General features: G+C 39.7%; 1 protein-coding gene across 15 annotated transcripts in view; it reads right to left on the bottom strand.

Annotated features, from left to right (window-relative positions):
• Nucleotides 1-26,680, bottom strand: part of CAMK2D (calcium/calmodulin dependent protein kinase II delta) — a 317,386-nt gene that overhangs the window by 210,038 nt on the left and 80,668 nt on the right. For all 15 annotated transcript variants that reach the window (XM_018049187.1, XM_018049192.1, XM_018049193.1 and 12 more), the window contains exon 3: nucleotides 4,753-4,812. In XM_018049187.1, coding sequence (XP_017904676.1) covers nucleotides 4,753-4,812 — 60 coding nt within the window. The remainder of the gene's footprint in view (nucleotides 1-4,752; nucleotides 4,813-26,680) is intronic.

Raw genomic sequence — 26,680 nt, 5'->3', positions numbered from 1 at the left:
TGGCGTCAAAGCATGCATGGTGCTTTTCAGAGACTACACGGTCCACACAGAGAAGGGCGCCACACTGGAGCTATTTCAATTCTTACCCAAGACAATGGAGCCAAGGGCATCAGGGTGATAAAAACCGGATTTTGGTGAACTGGAGGAGCACTATTATTCCTGACTCTGCTTAGGTGACTACAGCCCATTTCACACACCGCAGACAGAGCAAATTGGTCTGTGACACACTCCTCTCACTTGGCTTCCCATTGCATTTAGAATAAAACCCAAACCCTCTAACCTGGCTTAAAAGCCCTCCCACCAGGTACCACTATCCTTCTGACTCATCTAAGGGTACCTCCCGCTCCCCCAGGGCAGGGCACACTCTGGAGCCTGACTCCCCGCGTAATAAGAGAAGCTCCTCTGCTCATAGTCCTTCCTCTGAGCTTTTCCATGACGGCTTCTTCCTGTCATAGAGATATAACTTTAAATGTGACCTCCACATACATACTGTGCCAGACAAGCCACTCTAAAGTAATGACAGAGACTCTTTCCTCGACCCAGCTTTAGGCTCATCTAAGCCCTCTTTTCCAGAGAAGGCAATGGCAACCCACTCCAGTGGTCTTGCCTGGAAAATCCCATGGACGGAGGAGCCTGGTAGGCTGCAGTCCATGGGGTCGCTAGGAGTCGGACACGACTGAGCAACTTCACTTTCACGTTTCACTTTCATGCGTTGCAGAAGGAAATGGCAACCCACTCCAGTGTTCTTGCCTGGAGAATCCCAGGGACGGGGGAGCCTGGTGGGCTGCCGTCTCTGCGGTCACACAGAGTCAGACATGACTAAAGCGACTTAGCAGCAGCAGCAAGCCATGTTTTCAACTAGGTCACGTCCTTTGAGGTCCTGTTCTCAAACTACCTGAGTGAGATTTAGCAAAGAATCCCGGGAAGTCATCCTCCCACCTTTGATATTTGCTTACCCTTGAAATCTGATCAGGTTCCTCACCATCTAACCTTGATATCTAAGTTCTTCAGTCTGCCTTTAGTAAGAATTTTGTTATTCGAGGCCACTTTAGCAAGAATCCCCCCTACTTTTGATAGCTCTTCTTAATAACTTTCCACTCACTGACCCCTCATTCTGCTCCGTGGCCATAAAATCTCCAGTTGTCTTTGCTAAAATCAGAATTTAGCTCAGCTCTTTCTTCTACTGCAGTTAATACTGAATCAAATCTGTCTACTGACTTTAACTGTGTGTTCGGTGTCTCTCTTTGACAGTGGCCACCCAATGCCCTTGTATCAAATTACCCTAATTTAATTCTCTGCAGAGAACCAGTTCCCATGACATTATTCCCAAGGTTTATTTGTTTATGGCCTTTCTCCTTCCATGAGGTTCCAAGGCTGGGGAAAAGCAGGGATATTATCTTTCTTGATCACTGTTTCATTACCAGTATGTTAAGCCTAGAACATGGGCTGGTGATAGCTACACACTCAATAAACTTTGTTTACAATTAAAAATTATATTTTCATGGTTTGTCTAAAGGGGAATGAAAATGTATACAAGAGAATGCTGGAAATTAGCATACACAGAAGATTCATTATAAAAAGGCAGACATGAACAAATATTAAAAAGTTGTTCTCTCTGGTTTCTTCTTCCTATATAATTGTATTTTCCAAATTCTCCACTAAATGTGTGTATTACTTTGAAAATCAGAAAAACATGAAAAAAAAAACTGCTGAAGAAAAAGTGGTTTAGTGAATGACCACTTTTAGTTGGTTTAATATGTTTCTTTGGGAGCAACATTTCAGTTGCTGTAAATCCTCAGATTATCGATTCTGTGCCAAGAGAAAGATACACAAAAATAAAAATGCACCAAGCCAATTTTCACAGGGGAAAAAATTGTCAGAAATAGTATTTCCTTCCTTGAAGTTCAAAAAACCTGACAGATTTAAAAAAACCAAGCAAATAATAGAACAGAGGAAGTAGAGGAGGATAAGAATCTCATATTCTTTAGATACCAGATTATCTATTTCAAGGAAATCAAGACCAAATGCTGTGACTTTCCTGTTAGTTCAGTGGCTAAGACTCTGTGCTCCCAATGCTGGGGGCCTGGGTTCAAGCCCTGGTAGAGGAACTAGATTCCACAGGCTGCAACTAAAAAGAGATCCCATAAGCCACAATGAAGAATGAAGATACTGCATACAGCCACTAAGACCCAGCACAACCAAAGAAATACATAAACACATTAAAACAAGAAAAAACCAAAACCCTTCCTGAATGAGCAGCAAGTAAGCAACAGATCCCTGTGAAGCTGTTAACGATCTCAACAGGACCACCTGCCAATCCACCAGCAGATGTCCATGGAAGCAACTGTCTATCAAGTGTACCTTTGTCTGTGGTGGCTGACCATTTTATATCACTGTGGTCCTTGTTGTTTCATCATTTGGCATCGCATGAGTAAATACAACATTGTCACATTACACAGCATGGAGCTCCATCAATTAAGATAAAATCAAAACGATTCATCCTCATTTCTCCAATTGGGGGAAAAAAAGCTTCGGTGGAGTCCACGGAGCAAGTGCCTGCCTCAGGGCCTGTTTGCAAAGGCAGTTTGTTCCCTCTGCCTGTAGAGCTTTCTTTCCCCAGAGAGTCTCTTCCCGCAGACTTGCCTCCTCCTGTTTCTTAGGTTTTCACTCAAATTTCATTCTTAATAAAGTCATCCTGATCAGTCCTTTAAAATATAATCCCCCATCACACCCAATTTCTTTTCCCCTGCTTTCTCTCCCAGTAATTAACACAGCCTAACATCCGCTATGTGTGGTCTGTCTGCCCCAGTAATGCAAGCTCCACAAAGGGAGGAGTATTAGACTGCTGTATTCTCACTATATTCCCCAAATATTAATTTGTTGAATGATATGAGTGAATTTGCTACTCTATAATGATTTGAGATCATGTCTTAGAAGTTTAATATACCTATGATTTATACACTAAAGTACAGGATTACTAGAAATCTCTCTTGTGGTTAGAAACGGGTCTGAAAGTTCAAAAGACCTGAGAGAGAGAAAACCTCAAGTGCAGCAGCCAAGGACACTGGCTGCCACGGACCCTTGAGAAAACGCTATTTTGTGTCAGACTGTGTTGATGGTGCGATGTCACAAGACTTTAGAACTTTCCCCAGTGTACAGCTTCCCCTTTTCTGGTAAGGCTATTCTGTATGGGAGTCAAAACGAAAATCATTCTTGTTTTACTTTGGGTTTCTTTGGTTCGACTTTGGTCTGCTAAAGGAAATGGAGGCATCTGCTTTCATTATCTATAGAAGCTGAGTTTCATAGAAGGATCCCTATTAAAAACAAATGAGCAAAAACAACTTTCTTTCATATGAATAACAAGTTCAGTAAACTACGATTTCATTTACCTTAAACCTGAGTGAGAAAAACAGTCTTTGAACTATAATCAGTTTGTACTGTATAAGTCCTCTTTAGTCAATATTATGAGCTGAATTGTGTCTCTCCAAAATTCATGTTGAAGTCCCAACTCCCAGTTCCCCAGTATGGGAGGATATTTGGAGCTAGGGTCTTTAAAAGAGTAATTGAGGTTTTAGGAAGGACCTTAATCCAATGTGATCAGTGCCCTCAAAGAATAAATGAAAATAGAGACATTATACAGAAGGAAGATCATGTAAAAACATAAGAAGATGGCCACCAACAAGCCAAGGAGGGAGGTCTCAGAAGAATCCATGCCTCCCCACACCTTGATCTCAGACTTTTTGTTTCCAGAATTGTGACAGAAGATATTTCTCTCTTTTAAGTTACCCAGTCTGTGGAACTTGGTGTTGTAACAGTCCTAGCAAAATAATCCAGCCAATTAAGAAATACCATAGACTTTTATCAGGGTAAAATACTTAGAAAGAGGCACATTTACATTTCAGAAGTTGTTTTGTTCTCTCTGTAACCAGAAGGCTTTTATTAGACAGCCCCTAATTTGTTAATGCTTCACATTTACTTGTTAGTGTCTATTTACTCAAGAACCTAAGAAGTACCTACAAATTGAAGGATACTAAAAACTTCAAGGGAGGGATAGAACCAGAATGGCTTTATACATAAAAATAGAGAAACTTAGACCTTGTCAGTGAATGATTTCGCTATTTTTACTGCACTGCCGCTCCCTCTTTCCCTCCTCCTACATCAGAAACATTTTGGCTGACAGTAAAACTAACAGAGCAGGACAGGAACATTTTTCAAAAATAATCAAAACTACTGTCACAGAATGTAGCATTTTCTTTTCCTTCCCTTTGTTTCTTTCCTCTATTTCTCTTACATTCACAATTATTTTTCAATTTTGAACATTATCATGCTATTATATTCATGAGGGATAATATTCTGAACTAATTCTAATAGTTTCTAGAATAGAATCAATGATTACAAAGTAAACACTTTACACTGGAGGTGAAAAGTAACTTAGCTGACTTACATAATGGCTTAAGTTCTGTCTCTCCATACTTCAGTATCAGCAGCTGAAGAATCGTTAAAGATACATAAAAGCACTATTCAACTAAGATACCTTATATTATTTCTAACGCGCTTGTAAGAAAGAATTGCTACCTCTTGAAAAACTTTCAAAAACTCTGAAAAATCAATGTAACTAATATCAAAAGTTAGGAACCGATTAGTTAATAATTACAAATAATATTCTAGTTTATTAAATATCTTAAGTTGTGTAAAATTATGTTATGTAAAATTTTATTTAATATTTAAAACATGCTGAAAACATTTCCTTACCAATATTGGGGTGCTTCAAAAGACGGCAGATTCTAGCTTCCCTTTCCAGTTTCTGATGATCTATTAAAATAAATAAATAAATAAATGAATTCCATTTAGCCAAAAGATGAAGTAATGATAAACAACATATTAAAATGACATGAAGACTTTACATGTATTTATCTTTTAAGTCATCTGAGTTGGGAATTAGGTGAACACAACAGTTTAATAATCTAAATATTTTTATTGGTTTGAAGTTTGATTGCCGTATAGAACAGGGTTGAATTTAGATTTGAGCTGGGGAAAACAGTAAAAATGGCACAAAACGATAACATTCTTTCTTATCTTTACCCTAGGTATATACCGTTAAAACAACTTTAGCCAATATGGACATACACATTTAAACAAAGGATTTCTATCTAGCAATCAGAATGCCAATGGAACCAGTGCTACACAGGGTTAGTAACAATTTATTCCTAACAACAAAGTGTTTCCTGTCCAGACATATTTTCTGTCAACTACTCTACACAATTTCTGGTTCAGCTTCCCAGGCATACGATACTTTTCCATGTATCATGGACTCCAAACACCAAACTGTTTGCTCGTCTCCACCCTTCTCTGTATCCCTAACCATTTCTTTGAAGGGGCACAGAGATTACTGTAAACTTGCATCTTAAAAACTATCTGATACTCTTCTTTGGTTTCTTTATAATGGTTCATATGCACATAATTATAACCAAAATCACTAGCCAAAGCACAAAATGAGTAACAGAGAGAGAAGCAGAAACGTAGCAGAAACACATGTTGCCAGTAAGAATAGTATTGTAGAGTGCTCCTTATTGAAAGACCTGATTTAAACCTTACAATAGCCCTCTAAGATAGGCAATCTTATTATCCCTACTTTACACAAACAAAAACTAAGGCAGAGAAAGGTTAAGATCATAAAATTAGTTACTGGCATCTACCAATCTGCTCTTACTAACTAGTGTCACAAGACAGCCTCAAGAGACTGAGAGGGGCATCTACCTAACCACCCCACACAGTTTATGCCAATTGTCCTCACACTCTGGGCTCAGAACCCCTTCACACTCATAGAGTAAATGGGAACCCTCCAACAAAGCTTTTGATTATGTGGATTAGATCTATTAATGCTTATTAGAAATAAAACTGAGACAAACTTTAAACAGATATTTATAAATTCACTTAATAATGAACCCATTATATTAACATAAGTGACTGCATTTAATTTTTAAACATGTATTAGGAAATAACTGAAACTTACAGAAAACTCAAGGTACCAAGAATAGTTCCCCCAAATCCTAGGTACTGTTTATTCAGATATATTATTAACATTTTACCCGCTCTCCATATATATGATCATGTGTATCTATACATATTTACCTAATTGACACATGTGTATACAAATAAATATGTATGTTTATTAAAAAAAAAGAACCATTTGAAGGTAAGTTAATAAACATTAAGGTCCTTTACCCCTAAAATTTCAGTGTGAATTACCAAGAATTGTGAATATTCTCTTACAATCACAGTATGTTATCAACTTCCACAAATTTAACAATAAGACAATAATTTACCATTCACACTCCCATTTTGTCGATTTAACCCAAGGATGTCCCTTATAGCATTTTCCTCCCTTTAATGCAAGATCCAGTCTAGAGTCAAATATGGCATTTAGTTGTCATTTCTCTTTAGCTCCTTTAGTCTGGAATATTTCCACAGTTTCCCTTTATCTTTTGTGACCTGACATTTCTGAAGAATACCATCATGCCTATTTTTCAAAGAGAATATTTCTCATTTTGGTTTTTGGTTTTGTCAAATGATCGCTCATGATATGATTAAGGCTATGTGTTCTCAGCTAGAACATTATCCTTCTCAGGCTCTCACATCTGTATGTACACACTGTCCAACCGCTCCTCAAAAGTAATGATAACCAGGTCAAGGTGCTGCTGAATTTCTTTAATTATCTTTTTAATTTTCTTTTGTAACTAAAAAGTATGTGGGAAGAATTTTTAGATCTTTTTTTCATGATTTTAAGATCATGAAAACATCTTGCTCTTCATAAAAACTTCCCTCTACATTTAGCATTCGGTGATAACTCTTGCCTGAACCAATCTTTAATTTGGTGTGCTTCTGGTAACAATAGACGCATAAGTGCTGATTTTCCAGCTCCAGCATATACAAATGAACACAAAATGTTAAACTAGATTTTAAAGATGCATCTAACACCATCTTAAATACTGCAGAAATAACACACATAAAGCATATACTTTTAGGAATTATAATTTTTGTAATGGAGACAGGAAAATGCAAACATGTATGCTAAACCATGTGAGCTATATATCATCTGATACACCTACAATTAAGTGAAAATAAAGAAGAAGAAGGTAGCAAAAGACCTTTATGGACAATAAGTGAGTGGTATCAAGTTTTAGCTGTAGAGATAAACATAGAATTTTAATAGCCTATTCTTATGGACTCACTGTGTCCCTATAAAATTCCTATGTTGAACTCCTAACCTCTAGTACCTCAGAATGGGACTGTATTTGGAGGTATTGTTTTTAAAGGGAATAATTAAGTTAAAATGAGGTAATTAAGGGTGGACCCTAATGCAATATGACTGGTGTCCTTAAAGGGAAAAGGAGTTTAGGATACAGATGCGCCAAGAGGGAAGACCACGTGAAGTCACAGGGAGAAGATGGACAGCTACAAACCACAGAGAGGCTTCCAGCCTCCATAATTTGAGTAAACAAATTTCTATCATTCAGGCTTAGTCTGTGATACTTTGTTATGGCAGCCTCTAGCTAACTAATAGACAGAAGTATTAGCTTTCCATCACTATAAAACCAAGTACTACAAACTTAGAAGCTTAAAACAATATGTATTGTTAATCTTGAATTTTCTGTGCATCTGGAACATGGGCATATTTTAAGTGAGCCCTTTGTTTTAGGGTTTCTCACAAGATGCCATGAAGGTATCAGTCAGGGTTGGGGTACCATCGAGAATGTTGACTGGGCAGGATTTGCTTCTGAGCCCCTAGCTGGGGCTATTAGGTTGGGTATTTAGTTCCCCAAGAGCTGCTGAACTGAGTGTCTCAGCTTCCTAGCTGGCCACTGACTGGAGGCTGCCCTCAATTCCTTGCTACATGCCAACATGGCAACTTGCTTCATCAAAGCCACCAAAAGAAAGAAACAGCTAGCAAACGGAAGTCCCTATCTGTCTAGCCTAATCATGAAGTGACAACCACCACACTTGCCATGTGTGCTTGGTTAGCAGCGAGTCACTCATAGACAGCCCAGAGATAAATCCACGCACCTTATCTTTGACAAAGGAGGCAAGAATATACAGTGGAGAAAAGACACTCTCTTTAACAAGTGGTGCTGGGGAAACTGGTCAACCACTTGTAAAAGAATGAAACTAGAACACTTTCTAACACCATACACAAAAATAAACTTAAAATGGATTAAAGATCTAAATGTAAGACCAGAAACTATAAAACTCCTAGAGGAAAACATAGACAAAATACTCTCTGACATAAATCACAGCAGAATCCTCTATGACTCATCTCCCAGAAATGGAAATAAAAGCAAAAATAAACAAATGGGACCTAATTAAACTTAAAAGCTTTTGCACAACGAAGGAAACTATAAGCAAGGTGAAAAGACAGCCTTCAGAATGCGAGAAAATAAGAGCAAATGGAGCAACTAACAAAGAATTAATCTCAAAAATATACAAGCAGCTCCTGCAACTCAATTCCAGAAAAATAAATGCCCCAATCAAAAAATGAGCCAAAGAACTAAATACATTTCTCCAAAGAAGACATACAGATGGCTAACAAGCACATGAAAAGATGCTCAGCATCACTCATTATCAGAAAAATGCTAATCGAAACCACAATGAGGTACCATCTCACAACGAGTCAGAATGGCAGCTATCCAAAAGTCTACAAACAATAAATGCTAGAGAGGGTGCGGAGAAAAAGGAACCCTCTTACACTGTTGGTGGGAATGCAAACTAGTACAGCCACTATGGAGAACAGTGTGGAGATAGAACTGGAAATAGAACTGCCATAGGACCCAGCAATTCCACTTCTGGGCATACACACTGAGGAAACCAGAATTGAAAGAGACACGTGTACCCCAATGTTCATCGCAGCACTGTTTATAATAGCCAGGACATGGAAGCAACCTAGATGTCCATCAGCAGATGAAGGGATAGGAAAGCTGTGGTACATAGGCACAATGGAGTATTACTCAGCCATTAAAAATGCATTTGAATCAGTTCTAATGAGGTGGATGAAACTGGAGCCTATTATACAGAGTGAAGTAAGCCAGAAAGAAAAACAGCAATACAGTATACTAATGCATATATATGGAATTTAGAAAGTTGGTAACAATGACCCTATATATGAAACAGCAAAGAGACACAGATGTAAAGAACAGTCTTTTGGACTCTGTGGGAGAAGGTGAGGGTGGGATGATTTGAGAGGGTAGCGTTGAAACGCATGTATTATCATATGTGAAACAGATCACCAGTCCAGGTTCAATGCATGAGACAGGGTGCTTGGTGCTGGTGCACTGGGATGACCCAGAGGGATGAGATGGGGAGGGAGGTGGGAGGGGGGTTGAGGATGGGGAACACATGTACAACCATGGCGGATCCATGTCAATGTATGACAAAAAACCACTACAATATTATAAAGTAATAAACCTCCAATTAAAATAAATAAATAAATTAAAAAAAAAAAGAAGTCACTAAGCTGGCTTACTTTTTAAAGGGAAATAGTTACACAAGAGCAGGAACAGCAGGAAGTAAGGATTCTCAAGGCCACCTTAGAGGCTGTGTGCCACCTCTGACTACAAGGACTGAGGTTTCACGAGTCTCTTTCTGATACCCGGGTTCACGTACTTTTTCTTCCATACAATCACATAACTTAGTGATCTCCTATGACTCACAAGGCATTCTGCACTCTTCCGTTGGGGGATGTTGTGACATCTCAGACATGATGACAGAACTAAAGTTTTCATTAAATGGAAATGTGTATTGCCTGGTGTGCTCCACATTCAACATCAAGTTCATGACTTTCGAGGGAGCAGGTAGGTGAGGAGGAGTTATTAAGCACCTATTATTACCAAAAGCACACTTCTGTATTCATCCTGCTAAAGAGCAGAATTAGTTCTACATTTAACATTTCCTTTACTTTTCATTCAGGGGGCAACAATAATTATACACCTTACCTCATCATTCCCAGCAATTACAAATACGATGGTAAGAGGCAAAAACAGGCAAGAAAGAGATCCATAATACTGCAGATCACCGTTTGAAGATTTTCTTTTATTATCCACACACCCTGCAGCTAGTGCAGAACCAGCTTCATTTATCATTTAATATTTATTAAAGTACTCAACCTATAATAGTTTGGCTTTATTCTTCTTTTGAAGCTCAAGTCCACAATACAAATAAACGTATAACCCTTCAGGCTGCAGTCTTGTCAGGTGTGACAAGGTACATGCTGTTAGCAATATATGGTTGAAGACCTATCACATAAAAATGCCATAAGGAAAATACATCATTGTCCAGTTTAAACACAGAATAAGTGGGGACTAGTATTACCCAGTACAGAGAACTCTAGATGTTACAAAAGTTTCTGAGAATTTTAAGAAAATGTAGTTATTTCTTCCCAGTTTTAAGGTACTTTTTAATACTTTAACTTCAGGTCAAAAATTTGAATTTGGACTTAATGAAATACATCCTTCACTCCTGCTTCAAATCAAATTTTAATCTTTATGCAAAATAACTGATCGCAAGTGAACTTAAAGTGCTATCCTTGAATCACCTTCACAAAGCAACAGGAGTATTACTAAAGCTACACAGAGCAACAACTTACTTATCTGGTAGCATCAGGGAATGAGTTTTATCAGAAAGTAAATTTCAAAAGCAACTGTCCCACAAAAATGATGAAGTTTTAAAAGGTAAACCTCTTGATTGGGGGGGGCGGTAGTCTTTTACACTGAAGATATACAGTTTAATATCTTTGACACCACAGGGTCACCATTTTAGCTTTAGTTACTATTCTGCTGTATTTAAGCGACATCCTCAGAGGCCTGACGTGGTGTGAACAGCCACAGGCAGCTACCCTGAACCCCTGCCTGCCCGTCCCTCTGTGTGGAGTCACGCTGCACCATGGGCAATGCCAAAGCACGGTCTGGGCAGTGGGCTGAGCTCAGTCTCCAATCATCAGTCACGTACCACCTCCTTCCCCAAACGCACCCACCACCACACACAGGCACACACACGTGCACACGTACGAGTGTAAACCTGCAGCCTAAGGCAGGCATGGATCTGCTACGGCCAAGGCTTAACTCTTCCAGTTCCTTCTCCTTACAAAGAGATCGTCACTCTTAAAACAACCTTATATGGAAATTAAGCAGGGGTCACCCCTGAAGCCCAGGAAAATGGGAAGTTTAAAATCCAGCTCCATCCCTCCTTTCTGTTCTGCTGGCCTTCGGGGCTCCCATCCTAAGCTGCAGCTTTCACTCCTCCTGTCTCCTTGTTCTTCCTCGGCCCTGAGCTCCAGCGGGAGACCAGGGCCTCAGATCTGTCCATTTAATCCTGCTTCTCTGGCTTCTGCACTACAACCAGCCCAACTTGATTCTCAACTTTTTTTCACATTTGTTCAGTTTCTAAGAAACTACAGCCTAAAATAAGAGACTCTCCTACTCTCCTTCTAAAACCAAACCTGACCGGCTATCCATTCTCAGAAGCAGGTAGGTTAAACATGTTATGTGAAATACTGCACAGCGTGTACTTCTGCATCTGTTTATCATCGTTTTTCTATTTCTTCACTTTTTTTTTTTGTTGCCATTTCTTATTGCTTTGAGTTTCTCCAACAAGGATACAAAAATATAAAGTAATCACAAATAACCTGGCAGTAAGAATGTGAAGAGATCTTCTCTGCATAAAAGATGGACTCTAATAATCAGATTCTGGAACACTATTATGCGGTTACTTAGATAGAAGTCTTATTCCTGGAGGTTTTGGAATTACATTCTGAATATATTTTTCTTGTTAGAGAGATTACTTCTCGTTAAATGAGGCCTTCCTCTGGTAGAAAAATAAATTCTGTCCATTTAAGTAGGTCATATTTAAAACTGCATTGTAAGTTAAAAGGAACTATTTAAAGGTTCACTTCATTACAAAACCTGGGAATGACGTATATGGATTTGAGGCTGTCATATTCATTTAACAAAAGGATTTTTAAACTCATAATTAAACATTATACTTCCACATCACTCTTTTATTTTGAACTATTTTTAATCCACACCATAAAACTGATTTTTTAAACTCTGCACTTGACCTAGATTCTTTCTGACATCAGGTATTGGTCACTCTCCATTAGTTCTGCACCCACTAATATCCTGGAGGGAGAGGAAGATCTCAGGTTTTAGAGCAGAGCAGACAAGAGTTGCTCTCTGATTCTTCCACTTACTATCAACTGGATGTCAAAGTTCCCAGACCTCTCAAAAAACAGTTTATCAAATGGGCATAAATTATCTAGCATCAGGTACAGTATCTGGAAAAAAAAGTAGGACATCAATAAATTATAGCATCATTATTTTTAAAAAAATCTGTCCAACTTTAAAAGAACTAGATTTCTAAAAGAAAGGTGAAAAGTATACTAATTCCATCAAATATTATTCATTCTACATGCATTTTAACATAAAAATTGATTTTCCATAAAATCATATGATTATGCTATTCAGGCCATTAATAACTGAAATAGTGAGAGAACCACGGATATCAATGGTCAGACAGAGACAAAATCAATACAGTCAAATATGGACAAAAACTCATAGCTATTCAATTTCATGGTGTACTCTAAACAGCTCAAAATAAAGAATACAGTCAGTGGCACCACTGATTCTATGGACATGAGCTTGAGCAAACTCAGAGATGGTGAAGGACAGGGAAGCTTAGGATGTGCAGTTCATGGGGTCGCAAAGAGTCGGACATGACTGAGCAACTGAACAACAAAAAGAATGAAAGAAAATTTTTTTATTTGCATAAATGTAAAACTTTTAAACAAGTTAACCAGTTACATATAAACTAATGATATTCTTTCATCCATTTCACACATCCAAAATAAATGCTGTTCTGATAAATAATTTATCATATATTATTATTTTAGAGGGAGTTGGTAGATGACATATTTGGCCTATTTGCTATATCTGTAAAGGAATAAATAGTGAAATCTGATACAACCATTCTAATGCTGCCCTGCAGGAGAAGAAACTTCCCTCTTCCACAACAATAATGGCATTCATTCAGAGACATGACATTCTATCTGCTTTGAAAATAATGCTTTAAACAAAATTATGCAAATGTAAGACAAAAAAAAAAGGCTTCTGTTCAGCAGCAATTTAAAGTAGAATACAATGTTATAGAACTTTTAAAATTGCAAATAGTAAACATTAAGTTACACAAAATATTTTCATATAAATGTTTAATATCTGATTATGCAGAATATCTACATAGCTACCAAAAATATAGTGAGGAGGTGGGAACACTCCATTCAGACCTAACAGAAGTCTTAGGGGAGTCTCTTAGCAAGCCTCTCACTAGGTATGGGTAACCAATCAGCTGAGGAATTTGAACTGAGCTGTTATTCCTTGGGACGGGAAGTGGGAGTGTAACTGTGTAGAAACCAGACACAGGGCTCTAAACAGGAGACTGTCGCTGGAGTGTGGATTTCCTCCAGATGATAAGAGGGTGGACAGGAAGCCCCGATGGAGCCCTTAGAGCACTAAGTGAACTCAGCCGGCTCTCCTCCGAAGTCCACAAGCTCTGATGGCGCTGCCGTCTCCCTCTCAAGGGGGTGCCCCTGCCTGCCTGCGTGTCCGCCGTTCCGCTAAGACGGCAGTATCACTCGCCGCGTGTTGTAGGGCATCGGTCTAGTACTGCAAGGGTCGCCAGGAGTCCATCAGGAGAAGCAAACCAGAAGCCCAAGAAAAGAAGGGTGGTATCCAGAACAGGCAGAGAGCCAGGAAAAGTCCCCACAGAAGGCAACGATCAGGACGCGTCCACAGGGGGAGAGCAAAATGTGCCAAGGTGACTCATTTAGACACGAGGTGTCAGAGCTCACACGCAACATACGGCTGCCTGTCAACGGTACCATTTTTAAACTATTATGCCTTAAGTGATCGTTAATATAAAAGGCGAATCCCTATAGAAACAAGTTATGAGGGTACTATTCAGAACATATAAAGAATTAAAGATGTTTTCATGTATCTCTATATTAATTCTACACCAATAATTTAATCCATACAAGTTTTTTTAAAAAATATTCTAATTATACTCCTGGAAAGAGGCAATGAGATAAATTTTATATGTCATTCTGCCTTCAGTTTCCACAAGTTGGTCTAGACCACAGCACTCGCCCCAGGTGCAATTTTACTTGTTTTGGAAGGAGTTGCTGCACAATTCCAAATTCCTGTTTAGGAAACAGTTAAATCACTTGAGACATGTTGCATTAAATCTTTCAAACTTACTACCTAGAGACTAAATGGACCCAGAAGGGAAACAAAACATATGCAATCCACACTGTACCATTTTTTTCCATTGGCCCAGATGATTTACAAGCAGATGCACAGCAAAACAAGAGAGCATTTACACCATGGATGTGCTGTTCATTTTTAGCTTTTCTTATTGTGGTAAACATATTTTGCTGTCCTTAAATATGTTTTTCCAACATCCGTTGGATCACTGAAAAAGCAAGAGAGTTCCAGAAAAACATCTATATCTGCTTTATTCACTACACCGAATCCTTTGACTATGTGGATCACAATAAACTGTGGAAAATTCTGAAAGAGATGGGAATACCAGACCCCCTGACCTGCCTCCTGAGAAATCTGTTGGCAGGTCAAGAAGCAACAGTTTGAACTGGACATGGAACAACAGACTGGTTCCAAATTGGGAAAGGAATACATCAAGGGTGTATATTGTCACCCTGCCTATTTAACTTATATACAGAGTTCAGTTCAGTCTCTCAGTCATGTCCGACTCTGTGACCCCATGGACTGCAGCATGCCAAGCCTCCCTGTCTATCACCAACTCCCGGAGTTTACTCAAACTCAGGTCCATTGAGTCAGTGATGCCCTCCAACAATCTCATCCTCTGTTGTACCCTTTTCCTCCCACCTTCAATCTTCCCCAGCATCAGGGTCTTTTCCAATGAGTCAGTTCTTCACATCAGGTGGCCAAAGTATTGGAGTTTCAGCTTCAGCATCAGTTCTTCCAATGAATATTCAGGACTGATCTCCTTTAGGATGGAGTGGTTGGATCTCCTTGCAGTCCAAGGGACTCTCAAGGACTCTCTCCAACACCACAGTTCAAAAGCATCAACTCCTCGGTGCTCAGCTTTCTTTATAGTCCAATTCTCACATCCATACATAACTACTGGAAAAACCATATCTTTGACTAGATAGATCTTTGCTGGCAAAGTAATGTCTCTGCTTTTTAATTTGTTGTCTAGGTTGGTCACAACTTTTCCTCCAAGAAGCAAGTGTCTTTTAATGTCACGGCTGCAGTCACCATCTGCAGTGATTCTGGAGCCCAAGAAAAAATACATGCTGAGTACATCATGAGAAATGCTGGACTGGATGAAACACAAGCTGGAATCAAGATCGCTTGGAGAAATAGCAATAACCTCAGATATGGAGAAGGAAATGGCAACCCACTCCAGTGTTCTTGCCTGGAGAATCCCAGGGACGGGGGAGCCTGGTGGGCTGCCGCCTGTGGGGTCACACAGAGTCGGATACGACTGAAGTGACTTAGCAGCAGCAGCAGCATGCAGATGACACCACCCTTATGGCAGAAAGAGAAGAGGATCTGAAGAGCTTCTTGATGAAAGTGAAAGAGGAGAGTGAAAAGTTGGCTTAAAACTCAACATTAAGAAAACTAAGATCATGGCATCTAGTCCCATCACTTCATGGCAAATAGATGGGGAAACAGTGGAAACAGTGACAGACTTTATTTTTGTGGGGGCTCCAAAATCATGGCAGATGGTGAGTGCAGCCATGAAATTAAAAGACACTTGCTCCTTGGAAGAAAAGTTATGACCAACCTAGACAGCATATTAAAAGGTAGAGACATTCCTTTGCCAACAAAGGTCTGTCTAGTCAAAGCTATGGGTTTTCCAGTAGTCATGTATGGATGTGAGAGTTGAACTATAAAGAAAGCTGAGTGCCAAAGAATTGATGCTTTGGAACTATAGTGTTGGAGAGGACTTAGAGAGTCCCTTAGACTGCAAGGAGATTCAAACCAGTCCATCCTAAAGGAAATCAGTCCTGATATTCATTGGAAGGACTGATGCTGAAGCTGAAACTCCAATATTCTGGCCACCTGATGCAAAGAGCTGACTCACTGGAAAAGACTCTGGTGCTGGGAAAGACTGAAGGCGGGAGAAGGGGACGACAGAGGATATAATGGTTGGATGGCATCACCGACTTAATGGATTTGAGTTTGAGTAAACTCTGGGAACTGGTGATGGACAGGGAGGCCTGTTGTGCTGCAGTCCATGGGGTTGCAAAGAGTCAGACATGACTGAACGACTGAACTGAGCTGGAATATGTTTTTCTAATAATTAAGTACACAATTTATTCAAAACATGAAAAGTATAAAATATTTACACATTTTTCCTTTATCTAGTTTAATGTTAACATTAAAAACAGATGAAAGAATGAGTATGGATAGTAATTTAGAAGAATGTAAAAAAGAAATGTAAGAAACATGGATTCTTATGGTTCCTTTAAGCATCTGGAATATTCAGTTACTCACATTTTCCCCTCAGAAGTAACAGAAGCTAACAAAACTTAAACCTCAGAGCCTTGCAGATGCACTGGCCACCAAAAGCATCTTAACAACACAATCGTATGTTTCCATAAAACTTACCAAACAAGACGCTTTAGCATCGTCAGTTAGGATCATTCTTTCTTTCCACACCTTCTTCTGCTCCATCACACTTCTCCTTGCATTGAGTCATACTGAAATGGGCATGAGCTGCTTTGAGATCTAGCTAAGGGGAAGCTGAGTTGAAGACATACTTTTATTTGGATTTAATGGTACATTTACATGGTTCCCAGTCACTTCTGGGTATAGTTATGTTCTTGCTAGTCATCCCAGTGCAGGGCTGCTACCAGGAATACACCTGCATCCAGCCGGGCGTGAGATGGCGGGACACCCCAGAAGAGGCATCATGATATAACCTTGTACTGCCATTCACCCCACAAGTAAGGACACAGAGAAGGGAGAGCAAGGCTCATTTTTTCTATTTTTCTAGATTTCGTTGTGCTTTGCAGTACCTGTCAGCTTTAAAATTTATAATTTCTTGTGACTACTTTTTTTTCTTTCTTTTTTTAAATTTTACTTTACAATACTGTATTAGTTTTGGCATACATTGACATGAATCCACCACGGGTGTACATGAGCTCCGTTCTTTTGAGTTTAATTTTGTGTTTGTAATTTTGTTTTCTTTTCCTTAGAATTTCCAAACTGCATAAGCTTCAGACCCTAGTAATCCTGAATCCTCACTCCTTCTTATACTTATTTTAAAAAAAAAGGAAGATAAATTATTGTTTAAATTCTAAACATATTGCTACTGCTGCTAAGTCGCTTCAGTCGTGTTCGATTCTGTGCGACCCCATAGACGGCAGTCCACCAGGCTCCCCTGTCCCTGGGATTCTCCAGGCAAGAACACTGGAGTGGGTTGCCATTTCCTTCTCCAATGCATGAAAGTGAAAAGTGAAAGTGAAGTTGCTCAGTCGTATCCGACTCTTAGCGACCCCATGGACTGCAGCCTACCAAGCTCCTCCATCCATGGGATTTTCCAGGCAAGAGTACTGGAGTGGGGTGCCATTCTAAACATAAAACAACCATAAATAAAATACTTCACAAAATGTATATTAACTTTCTCTTTTATGTAAGTATAAACTCATTTCTATTACTAAAACTGGTCATTAAAAAGTCATATACAAATCAATCATGAGTGACGAACCACAGTGAAAAGATCACCAGGTAGAAAATTAGGAGGAAAAAAAAAATGGCTTTCCCAGTAGCGGCTCTGCCAGGAATAAGGACAAAATTCAGCACATCTTATGTCTGCAAAAAGCTATACTTATTCCTTTCTATCCTAGCAGAATACCACAGATTTGAGATAACTTACCTTTATAGTTGGGGGGAAATCCCTATGTCAGCTGTGGTACTTAAGCATATTTATTAAGCAGACACAAGACTCTGAATGATGTTTTGAAGGTAAAGTAACTTATTCCAGTCTAGCTACTCATGAACTTCAAATTAAACTAGAAATTATTGGTTTTAATAACAAAAATAGCCATCAAATTGGAGAAGTGACACTATCATTTATTAGTGTACACCCCAAGTAAAAAAATTCAAGGCACCTTAAGATCTTGCCACTACATATTTTAATCATATATTCCTAGTTTACCACTTACAGGTACTTTATTTACTAGACTGCACAAATATGAGATTTAATGTAACCATCTAACTGAGAGTTTTAAAAGCACTATTACGATAAGATACTAAAATGAAAGTGTCTCAGTTTTAGCTGAAATCCTGAAAGCTAAAGGCAGCTGTCGGTTACAGGGTGCTGAGCACATATTCAGGACTTGTCAAGAGGTCAGCTGAAGCCATTCTCAGTCATGAGCCCACTGCTCATTTCCAGCTAAACTGGAGCAGATAATAAGATGACTATGGAGAACTGCTCCAGAGAGAGTCATCAGAACACTCTGCATCCCCTCCTACCCAACACTGGAATGGAGCTTACCCAAAGGTACCGAAGTAAGGAAAGAAGGGGTGACTCAGAAATATCAGAGGAGGTGTGTCCCTTTGATTTTGAGAAAAATAAGAACAGCTACCCCTGGAACTGTAAAGCAAAGAGGTCTAGCATCAGGTTATACTTCCACAATGCTAAGACCTTGTTTCTATGAAAACAGATTGTGAGCCCGTAGGAGGGACTGATTGTTTTCTAATAGACGATCCTGAAGAGGTTACCCAGGGAGGCACTGTGATCCTAACAGTGGGGTGGAATGCCGGAAGCCCAGAGGCAGGAAAGACAGCTGAAAACAACCCAAACATCCTGCCAGGGGAAGCATGGCCATCATCAGCATAACTATCCCCAGAGGTCCCCAAGACAAATTGTTCAAAAGCCCACAAAGACGTGCCTTGAAAGCTAGTTGGCAATCTTGCACCCATCAGATAGTAGCAATGCAGATTACGACTGCGCCACTGGAATGAGACTTGCGCGGCTCCTTACAGCTCTGTCCCCAAGGGCCACAAACAGCAATCAGTGACTAGAAGGGGAAATAAGGTTAAAAAAAAAAATGTTAGGTATCACACCCCTTCCCTGGTCCATGGAGGCTCTCAAGCATGAAACAAGCTTGACTTGAGAAGTAGGGTGGGTGGGTGGGTGGGTGTGCTCTTAGTCGCCCCCCTGGACTGTAACCCACCATGCTCCTCTGTCCATGGGATTTCCCAGGCAAGAATACTGGAACGGGTTGCCATTTCCTTCTCCAGGAGATCTTACTGACCCCGGGACTGAACCTGTGTCTCCTGCACTGCAGGTGGATTTTTCACCCACTGAGCCACTAACCCAAATAAGAGAGAGGGGACAAATGTTAAATATGACACTGGTCAGGACTTCTACATTTCTGAAATGAGACTACTCTTGTGACTGAAAGGAACTGCAAAGCTCTGAAATCTGACCAAGATTTCATCAAGGACAAAAGTGAGTATGTACATGGGTTCGCAGGAGCTGAGAAAGGGTAGTTTCAGTGGGAGACAAACGATCTGATTTAGATTATAAACATTTTCTTTAAAAAAAATCTGCAACCATCTAGAGCTTGGTTTTTACTATAATATTATAAACATTATATTACTATAGTACTAAATATACTGTGAAGTGAAGTGGCTCAGTTGTGTCCAACTCTTTGCGACCCCATGGACTATAGCCTACCAGGCTCCTCCATCCATGGTATTTTCCAGGTAAGAGTACTGGCGTGGGTTGCCATTGCCTTCTCCAGGGGAAATTCCCAACCCAGGGATCGAACCCAGGTCTCCAGCATTGTAGGCAGATGCTTCACCATCTGAGCCACCAGGGAAGCCATATATATATATATATATAAAATATATAAATATACTATAATTACTACAATTTACTAATAATATTGTCATAGTCATTTCCTTTGCATCGTCCACTCCTCTGCTTTCAGAGTACCATGTTTAGTTTCCTTTGGAAACAGAGTTATGAAGAATAGTCTAGGTTCTCATTACATGAGAGCATTTCATGCATACTTTCCAATTACCTCAAATTTTTCTAGGTAACGTACACTTTAAACACGTACCATCTTATTCTTTCTGATCCTGAAGTTGTAGGACAGCGTTCCCTGGACTTAAGATGAGTGGCAGGCAGTCTTAACCCATCGTCATTCTAGATGTAAGTCTTCGTCATCCATCAGGGATGAACATTTCTCTTTTACCTAGAATGCTCCATCTCAAGTAAGTGCTGCATCATTTAGGACGAGGGTTTGGCATTGGCATGGCATTACAAACTGGGCCAGCTCTAAAGCAAGAGCTTTTTGCAACCCTGCCTGGCCCAATGCCCACAGTTTATAAGGAGGCATATTAAATGCCACCTTAACTGACTCTGGTGACTTCTAAACTCTGAAAGAGGAAGATATCGGTCTCTGTGTGGTGAACTTTAAAGCTGTCAGGCAAAAAACTGTCCTGGGCTGACACGTGAAGTTAACAGCCACTTCCACGTAAATGAACAGACCCACTGCCCAGCTGCTGTAGACAGAATGACACTGAAAACAATTTCTGATCTGTGTTAATCCACAGGTATTATCAGAATCAAAGCACAGCTCCCTAACAGCTATAGAGGGGGGCAGGGGAAACCCCAGGAGCTTGCTGAGGTTTTCTGCATCACAGTTAAAAGAAATCAACAGCTAAACCTCTCCTCAGGGAATAAAACACCAGAGGCACTAGGGAGAAACCCATACCAATTGCTCCTTTAAAACCTGAGACTCCAGGAATTCTGCCAAGTGACCTGGAAATGCAGGGCTGTGACCAGAGGCCAAAAGAGAGCATTCTGCATGAGCTCTCGCAGCAGAAGCCAGGACACGGCCACAGTGCACCCTGCATATCCCAATCTTGACAACTCACGCATCTCCTCCACAACAAACCTTTTCTCTTTTCCACCTAGCCTAATTATTTCTGACTTGTTGCCATCCTCATTTCTTTCACTCTAATATTATTTTTCTAAAAAATCTCATTATAAAAATGATAGATTCTCAAAATGTTCCAGGGTTCTCTTGTTCTCTCCCTGTTCCAACCCTGGAGTCAGCCATTTCTCTAAGCAACTTTGGCATCTTTTCATTTTTTGGAAAATTATATTTATAGGACAAAATCTGTTAAAACTCTACTACCCAGGGAGTTTCTGAGTGGTCTAGTGGTTAGGATTCGGCACTTTATAGCCTGGATTCAATCTCTGGTTGGGGAACTGAGATTCCACGGGCCACGAGGCATGGCCAAAACAAAACACAAATGAACAAAAACTCCACCCGACCCAGATATACCATTGTCTACATCTTGATGCACTCCTCGCTACTCTTTTCTTTTGCTGCTAAGTCGCTTCAGTCGTGTCCGACTCTGTGAGACCTCACAGACAGCAGCCCACCAGGCTCCCCCCGTCCCTGGGATTCTCCAGGCAAGAACACTGGAGCGGGTTGCCATTTCCTTCTCCAACTCTTTTCCTTTGCATCTACCTAAATATGACTTAAAGTTACGCATAAGCAAAGGAAAAGAGTAGTGTATAAAGGATGATTTAAAAATCGTTCTTTTGTAGACTGCCCCACCCCCAGGCAATTGCTTTAGAACAGAGGTGTTACTGACTGACTGGTTAGATGAATGATAAAAGCCTACAAACCAGAATTTGGGGAGACGGAATATCCCTTCCAGATAAAATACATTCCAATTAGACCATTGTGTGCCCCTCTGTACAGCATCTGTCAAAACGATGTGACTAACTGGCTCCTCGAAATACTGAGTCAGCCAGAAAAGTTCGTTATGGTTTTCCATAAGATGTTATGGAAAAGCCCAAATGACCTTTTTGGCCAACACAATACTTGCATCAAAGGTTAAGTTCTCATGTAAACAAAGGAAAATGAATTACTCAGATCTTATGAAATGTTTCCTTGAATTAAGTGGTTCCCCCTGCCCCAATAATTCAGTCTATTTTGTTTATTAAAGACTTGGCACCTAGCCTGTCTTCTACTTCACCCAGAGTCTGTCCTCACAACATGGCAGGCTACTTCCACACACACGCGGATAACCAGTCACAGGCTTCCATTTCCTTGGCCTCTCCATCCAGTGATCTTCACCTCCACTCCAGTCTGGTTGCCACTCATGCAGACAGTCCCTGAAACTTGGGCATCCTCCTCCGGAATCAGGAAGGTAAAAATTCAAATCTCTAGCCACCAACTGCTCACTTTCCAAAATGTTCATTCAACACTTCCTAGGTAACTCTTCTCAAACCATCAGGAAAATGAGGTCACCGAGTCCTCTACTTTCCTAATCCGTCATTTACTTTCCTCCATAGTCCTCTGCACTCTACTCCAGCCGTACGGGCTGACTTTCTTTGAGTTCCTCATAAATGCCATGAACCTCCTGCCTCAGGATTTTTGTGCAGGTATCTCACCTGCTGGAAACTCACTCCACCTCTTTTTGATTTATATTTGGTTATTCTCTACATACTAAAACAAGTATTTTCTCTTCAAGGAAGCATTTTTCTAACAGGTTGCAATTCCTTATTATTGCTCACACATAGCAAAAATTCCACTTCATAGTTATTTGCCACAGTTTACTTTTTATTTAGTTGTAAGATCTTTTTTTCTTTTTTAATGATCTCTCTGCAACAAATGGTAAGATCCAATAAAGCAGGATATGTCGATTTTTGTTCACCATTCTATACCCTACATCTAAGACAGTGTCTGGCACACAGAAAATAAGCAATGAAATTTTACTGAATGAATTTGTGAATAAACAGGGAAAAATAATATAGAACAAACAGGAAAACAGAAATAAAAATAAGAATAGAGACTGCTCTTGATACAACTTGGCTTACTTCCTTCTCCAGGTGGCCACAGAGATATGAAGATAACATAGTCAGTATATCCAGAAGCTGTTAGAAGAGTCAGACAAGACTCTTGAGTAAGAAAGCCCTGTGTTAGCACTGGCCATGGGGTGAGAAATGAACCTAGAGTCTAGAAAATGCAATGCTTGTTGGATTAAGATGGGGATACTCATTAGATTATAAGAAAGCTATCATTGAGTTTAGTTTATATATCTGTACACACACACACATACGTATATATATACACATACATATACGTATCTATATACAAATTGTAGGTCATAAATTAAGGAGAGTTATCATTCAAGTAGAAATAGCCCCATGTGTAAAAAGTGTCTTTCATGGTGTCAGAAAACAAAAATCGAAAGGGGATCTCTTACAAGGTTATTTATGTAGGAAATATGTACAAATATGCATTAAAGAGTATCTTGACTCAGATTCAAAGATCTTCCAAAGCTCTTTTTTAAAACAACCATGAAAATAATAGCTAAGTGACAGGACAGCTATCACTTGGTAAACTTTCAAACAAATGGAATCCTTCATAATTTGATAGTTCTGGGCAGCTGAAAATCAGGTTACCTGAGGGTTAAATGAAAGAAACGCTTTCTGCTTGAGTTGTCATTAGAAGTTTTTGTAATAGAGTCCTGCGAAGGAGCTGCTTTTAGCAGCAGACCAGTACAATTCATGCAGAGGCAGCAGGTGGATCAGGGTGCTCTCCAGCAGATTTGGGCGGGGGGTGGGGGGTGGGGGGTGGGGGGAGGTCCCTGGGCAACTTACTGGGCCTCTCTGAACACCAGTCCCCTTGGCTGTAAGAAGTGAAATCACAGTACCACAGGACACATGCAAGACTCCAAAGTCTTTTAGGCTCATGATGTCGGTGGGCTAGATGAAGATTTTTTCCATTTGTGTGATGCTGTACTAATTCTGGGATTGTTTCTTGTTTGAGTTTGTTTCTTTGTTTTTTGGATATGCGATTCTTAGAAGTCTAGGTAGAGGCAAAGTATATCTAGCCCAAAGGAATTTCCCTAGCCTGATATTTTTAAGTATAAAATACAAACAGAAAACTACATATGCCATAAGTATATTGTACAATGATGTTTCCCACAATGAACACACCCATGAAACCAGCATCCAGATCAAAAAACAGAACCTAATCAATACCCAGAACCCTCTGATACTCCCAGACCCCACCTCCCACACCACAGTAACCACTATCCTGACTTCAAATCACATAGATTTAGTGTGCTTTTGTCCTTTACATTAAAGGAATAACATGGTATGCACTGTGCTTTGGTATTTCACACCTGGAATACATTCCATTCATGTAATACTGTTCTGGGGTCTGATGTTAGCAATACCATTAAGAGCTGAAAACTTGTTAAAATGGATGAATGGGCAGATGCAAAAACAAATAAGGAAATATGAAGGTCAGTTAATGCTACAGAGGTAAACTTTCAATGGCCTGATGTCACTGACATAATTTACCTTCTATCCACAACATAAATAAATAGTGAACAAAATCAAAAGCAGCTTGTATTTACTAAACACACATAGGTCAGAATTCAGTCTCTTATCCTCTTCTCTTCTGATACATGCTATTGTCATTTAAATGCTTCCTTCTCCAAGCCCCTTTTCTTTAAACTCTTCTCTATGTGTCTGCCATGAGACTAGTTACATTTTTCTCAGTCTCTGCTTCTTTGCTCTAAGCTAAAAAATCAACAATAATCAGGAACCCCCTGGTAGTGCAGGGGTTAGGACTCCGTGCTTTTAGGGCTGAGGGCTCGGGTTCAACCCCTGGTTGGAAACTAAGATTCCACAAGCTGTGGACTGTGAACAAAAAAAGAAAAGAAAAATCAACAATAACACATGAAAGAAAACAGAAATACTGAGTCATATCCTTTAACCACAGATAGGGAGAAATCAAATTTTTTAAAAGCTACATTGAGTTTTGACAACTCTCAAAATATGAAAAAATATAAAATTCAAAATATAAAAAAGTAAGACAAATATCTAAATGCAAATTTGAAATTAAAGCACAAGAAAGGAGACATCAACTCCCCCATTACAATATAAAATTGAATTTCTTAAAAATGCCCAGCACATATCCTTCATAATAAGATCAATTCCATAGTAGCTGTCAGACTCACTGTTTTTTGTTTTTAAGTCAAAGACAACAATACCCAAACCACTGAGGAAGGAATAAAGAAAAAGAGAGAAGGAAGAAAGGAGAACAGAGAAGGCCTCAGTTATACCCAAAATGATGTATTTGAAGAATAGCTAAAGAACACTTTAAATATCTCTAATGCACACAGGAAAAAGCTGTAATATTTGCTGTTTGTTTCTTTGCAAGGACTAATAGTTAATCATACAAAAAAAAACTTAATGAAGATGTATTTAGGGATAAAGAATGGTGATTTTAAAGCTACGACTTACTACAAATATCACTAAAAGAACTAAGGACTTTACTTGTCAAAGGCTTCGCTCATGTCCAGTAAAAAAAAAAATCCTATACCGTTAATCTATATGAAAATCACAAATCTAATAGTGACTGAACTTTTCTTTTTGGGGTATCTTCATTTAATATGAAACTATTACTTCCAAATCAATACATTACAGCATATGACACAGCTTATTATTAAAAAGTGTATTCATTTGTGACTTGAGGAAATTCCTTCTACTAGTCCTGTCTTCACATGCTTAAGCTCTTCTCACTGACCAAGTTCTGTGGAAATGGAACCAGAAGCTATTTAGAGAGATCAGTCTCATAAAAGAAAGGGGAAGGAAGGAAGATCAGACAGAGCGAGACATGAAACCGTTAGGCAAGGCCAACAGGCCTTGGCTCACTGGACCCAGGACAAGAGATCTCTGCAGCTGAAGCTAACGCCTGCCCCCTTCCTCCGCCAGCAAGGCCCCCCTCCAGCAAGGCCTACCCCGGCGTCTGCCACACTTCCTTAACAGCACATGAGCTTAAAAAAAGCTTAGTAGGTTCAAGAAACTGGGTGAGACGAGAGAAGCGAAAGGACAAAATGAGAGCAACTCCAGGGTAATTCCCTTTAGGAGTCACGGGGCTGAGGGCTGCTGCTTTCACAGATGAGGACACTGAGGTCCGCAGAGATGGCAATCTGCCTGGTCACACAGAACCAGAAGAGAAAATGTTCTCTGTGTCACGGGAAAACCTGTCCTTGGCCTGAATGGAGGCGACCTCCCGTTAGGATACGGAGTGGTGGCACCATCCTGTGCAGGGACGTGAGACAAGGGAAGGCCTTCTAATGACAGGTCTGCCCCTTTCTCTGGAGCAGTGCTGGGCAACTGGCCGGCACGGTATAATTAATCTTCACCATCTCCCTGTGAGATAGGTAGGTTACAAAGAGCATAACCCTAAATTAAGAGCCACTGAGAATGAAATACAAAAAGGGTTCTTGTAGTTTCCCTTTAATCATCCAGTAAATTAAGGAAGCACCAGTAGAAGATCAGGTATCAGCTCCCTGCTGACCACATTTTCCGAGGCAAATACAACAGCCGTACTGCAAGCTGTACTTAAGTTTAAGCTATTTCTTCTCCTTTCCTTCCTCCCATCTATCACAGATGATACTTCTATATAAAAAATGAAAAATGAGATAAACTGTACATTCAATTTTCATTGCAAAGATAGTGATATGACCAATCCCAGCAGGTCATTCAATAGCCACAGAAAACTCCAAAGCTGTTCTGAGAAATAAAATCTGGC

The sequence above is a fragment of the Capra hircus genome, chromosome 6 (genome assembly GCF_001704415.2).
Source record: "Capra hircus breed San Clemente chromosome 6, ASM170441v1, whole genome shotgun sequence".
In the NCBI taxonomy this organism is placed as follows: Eukaryota; Metazoa; Chordata; class Mammalia; order Artiodactyla; family Bovidae; genus Capra; species Capra hircus.
This window is presented reverse-complemented; position numbering and strand designations above follow the sequence as displayed.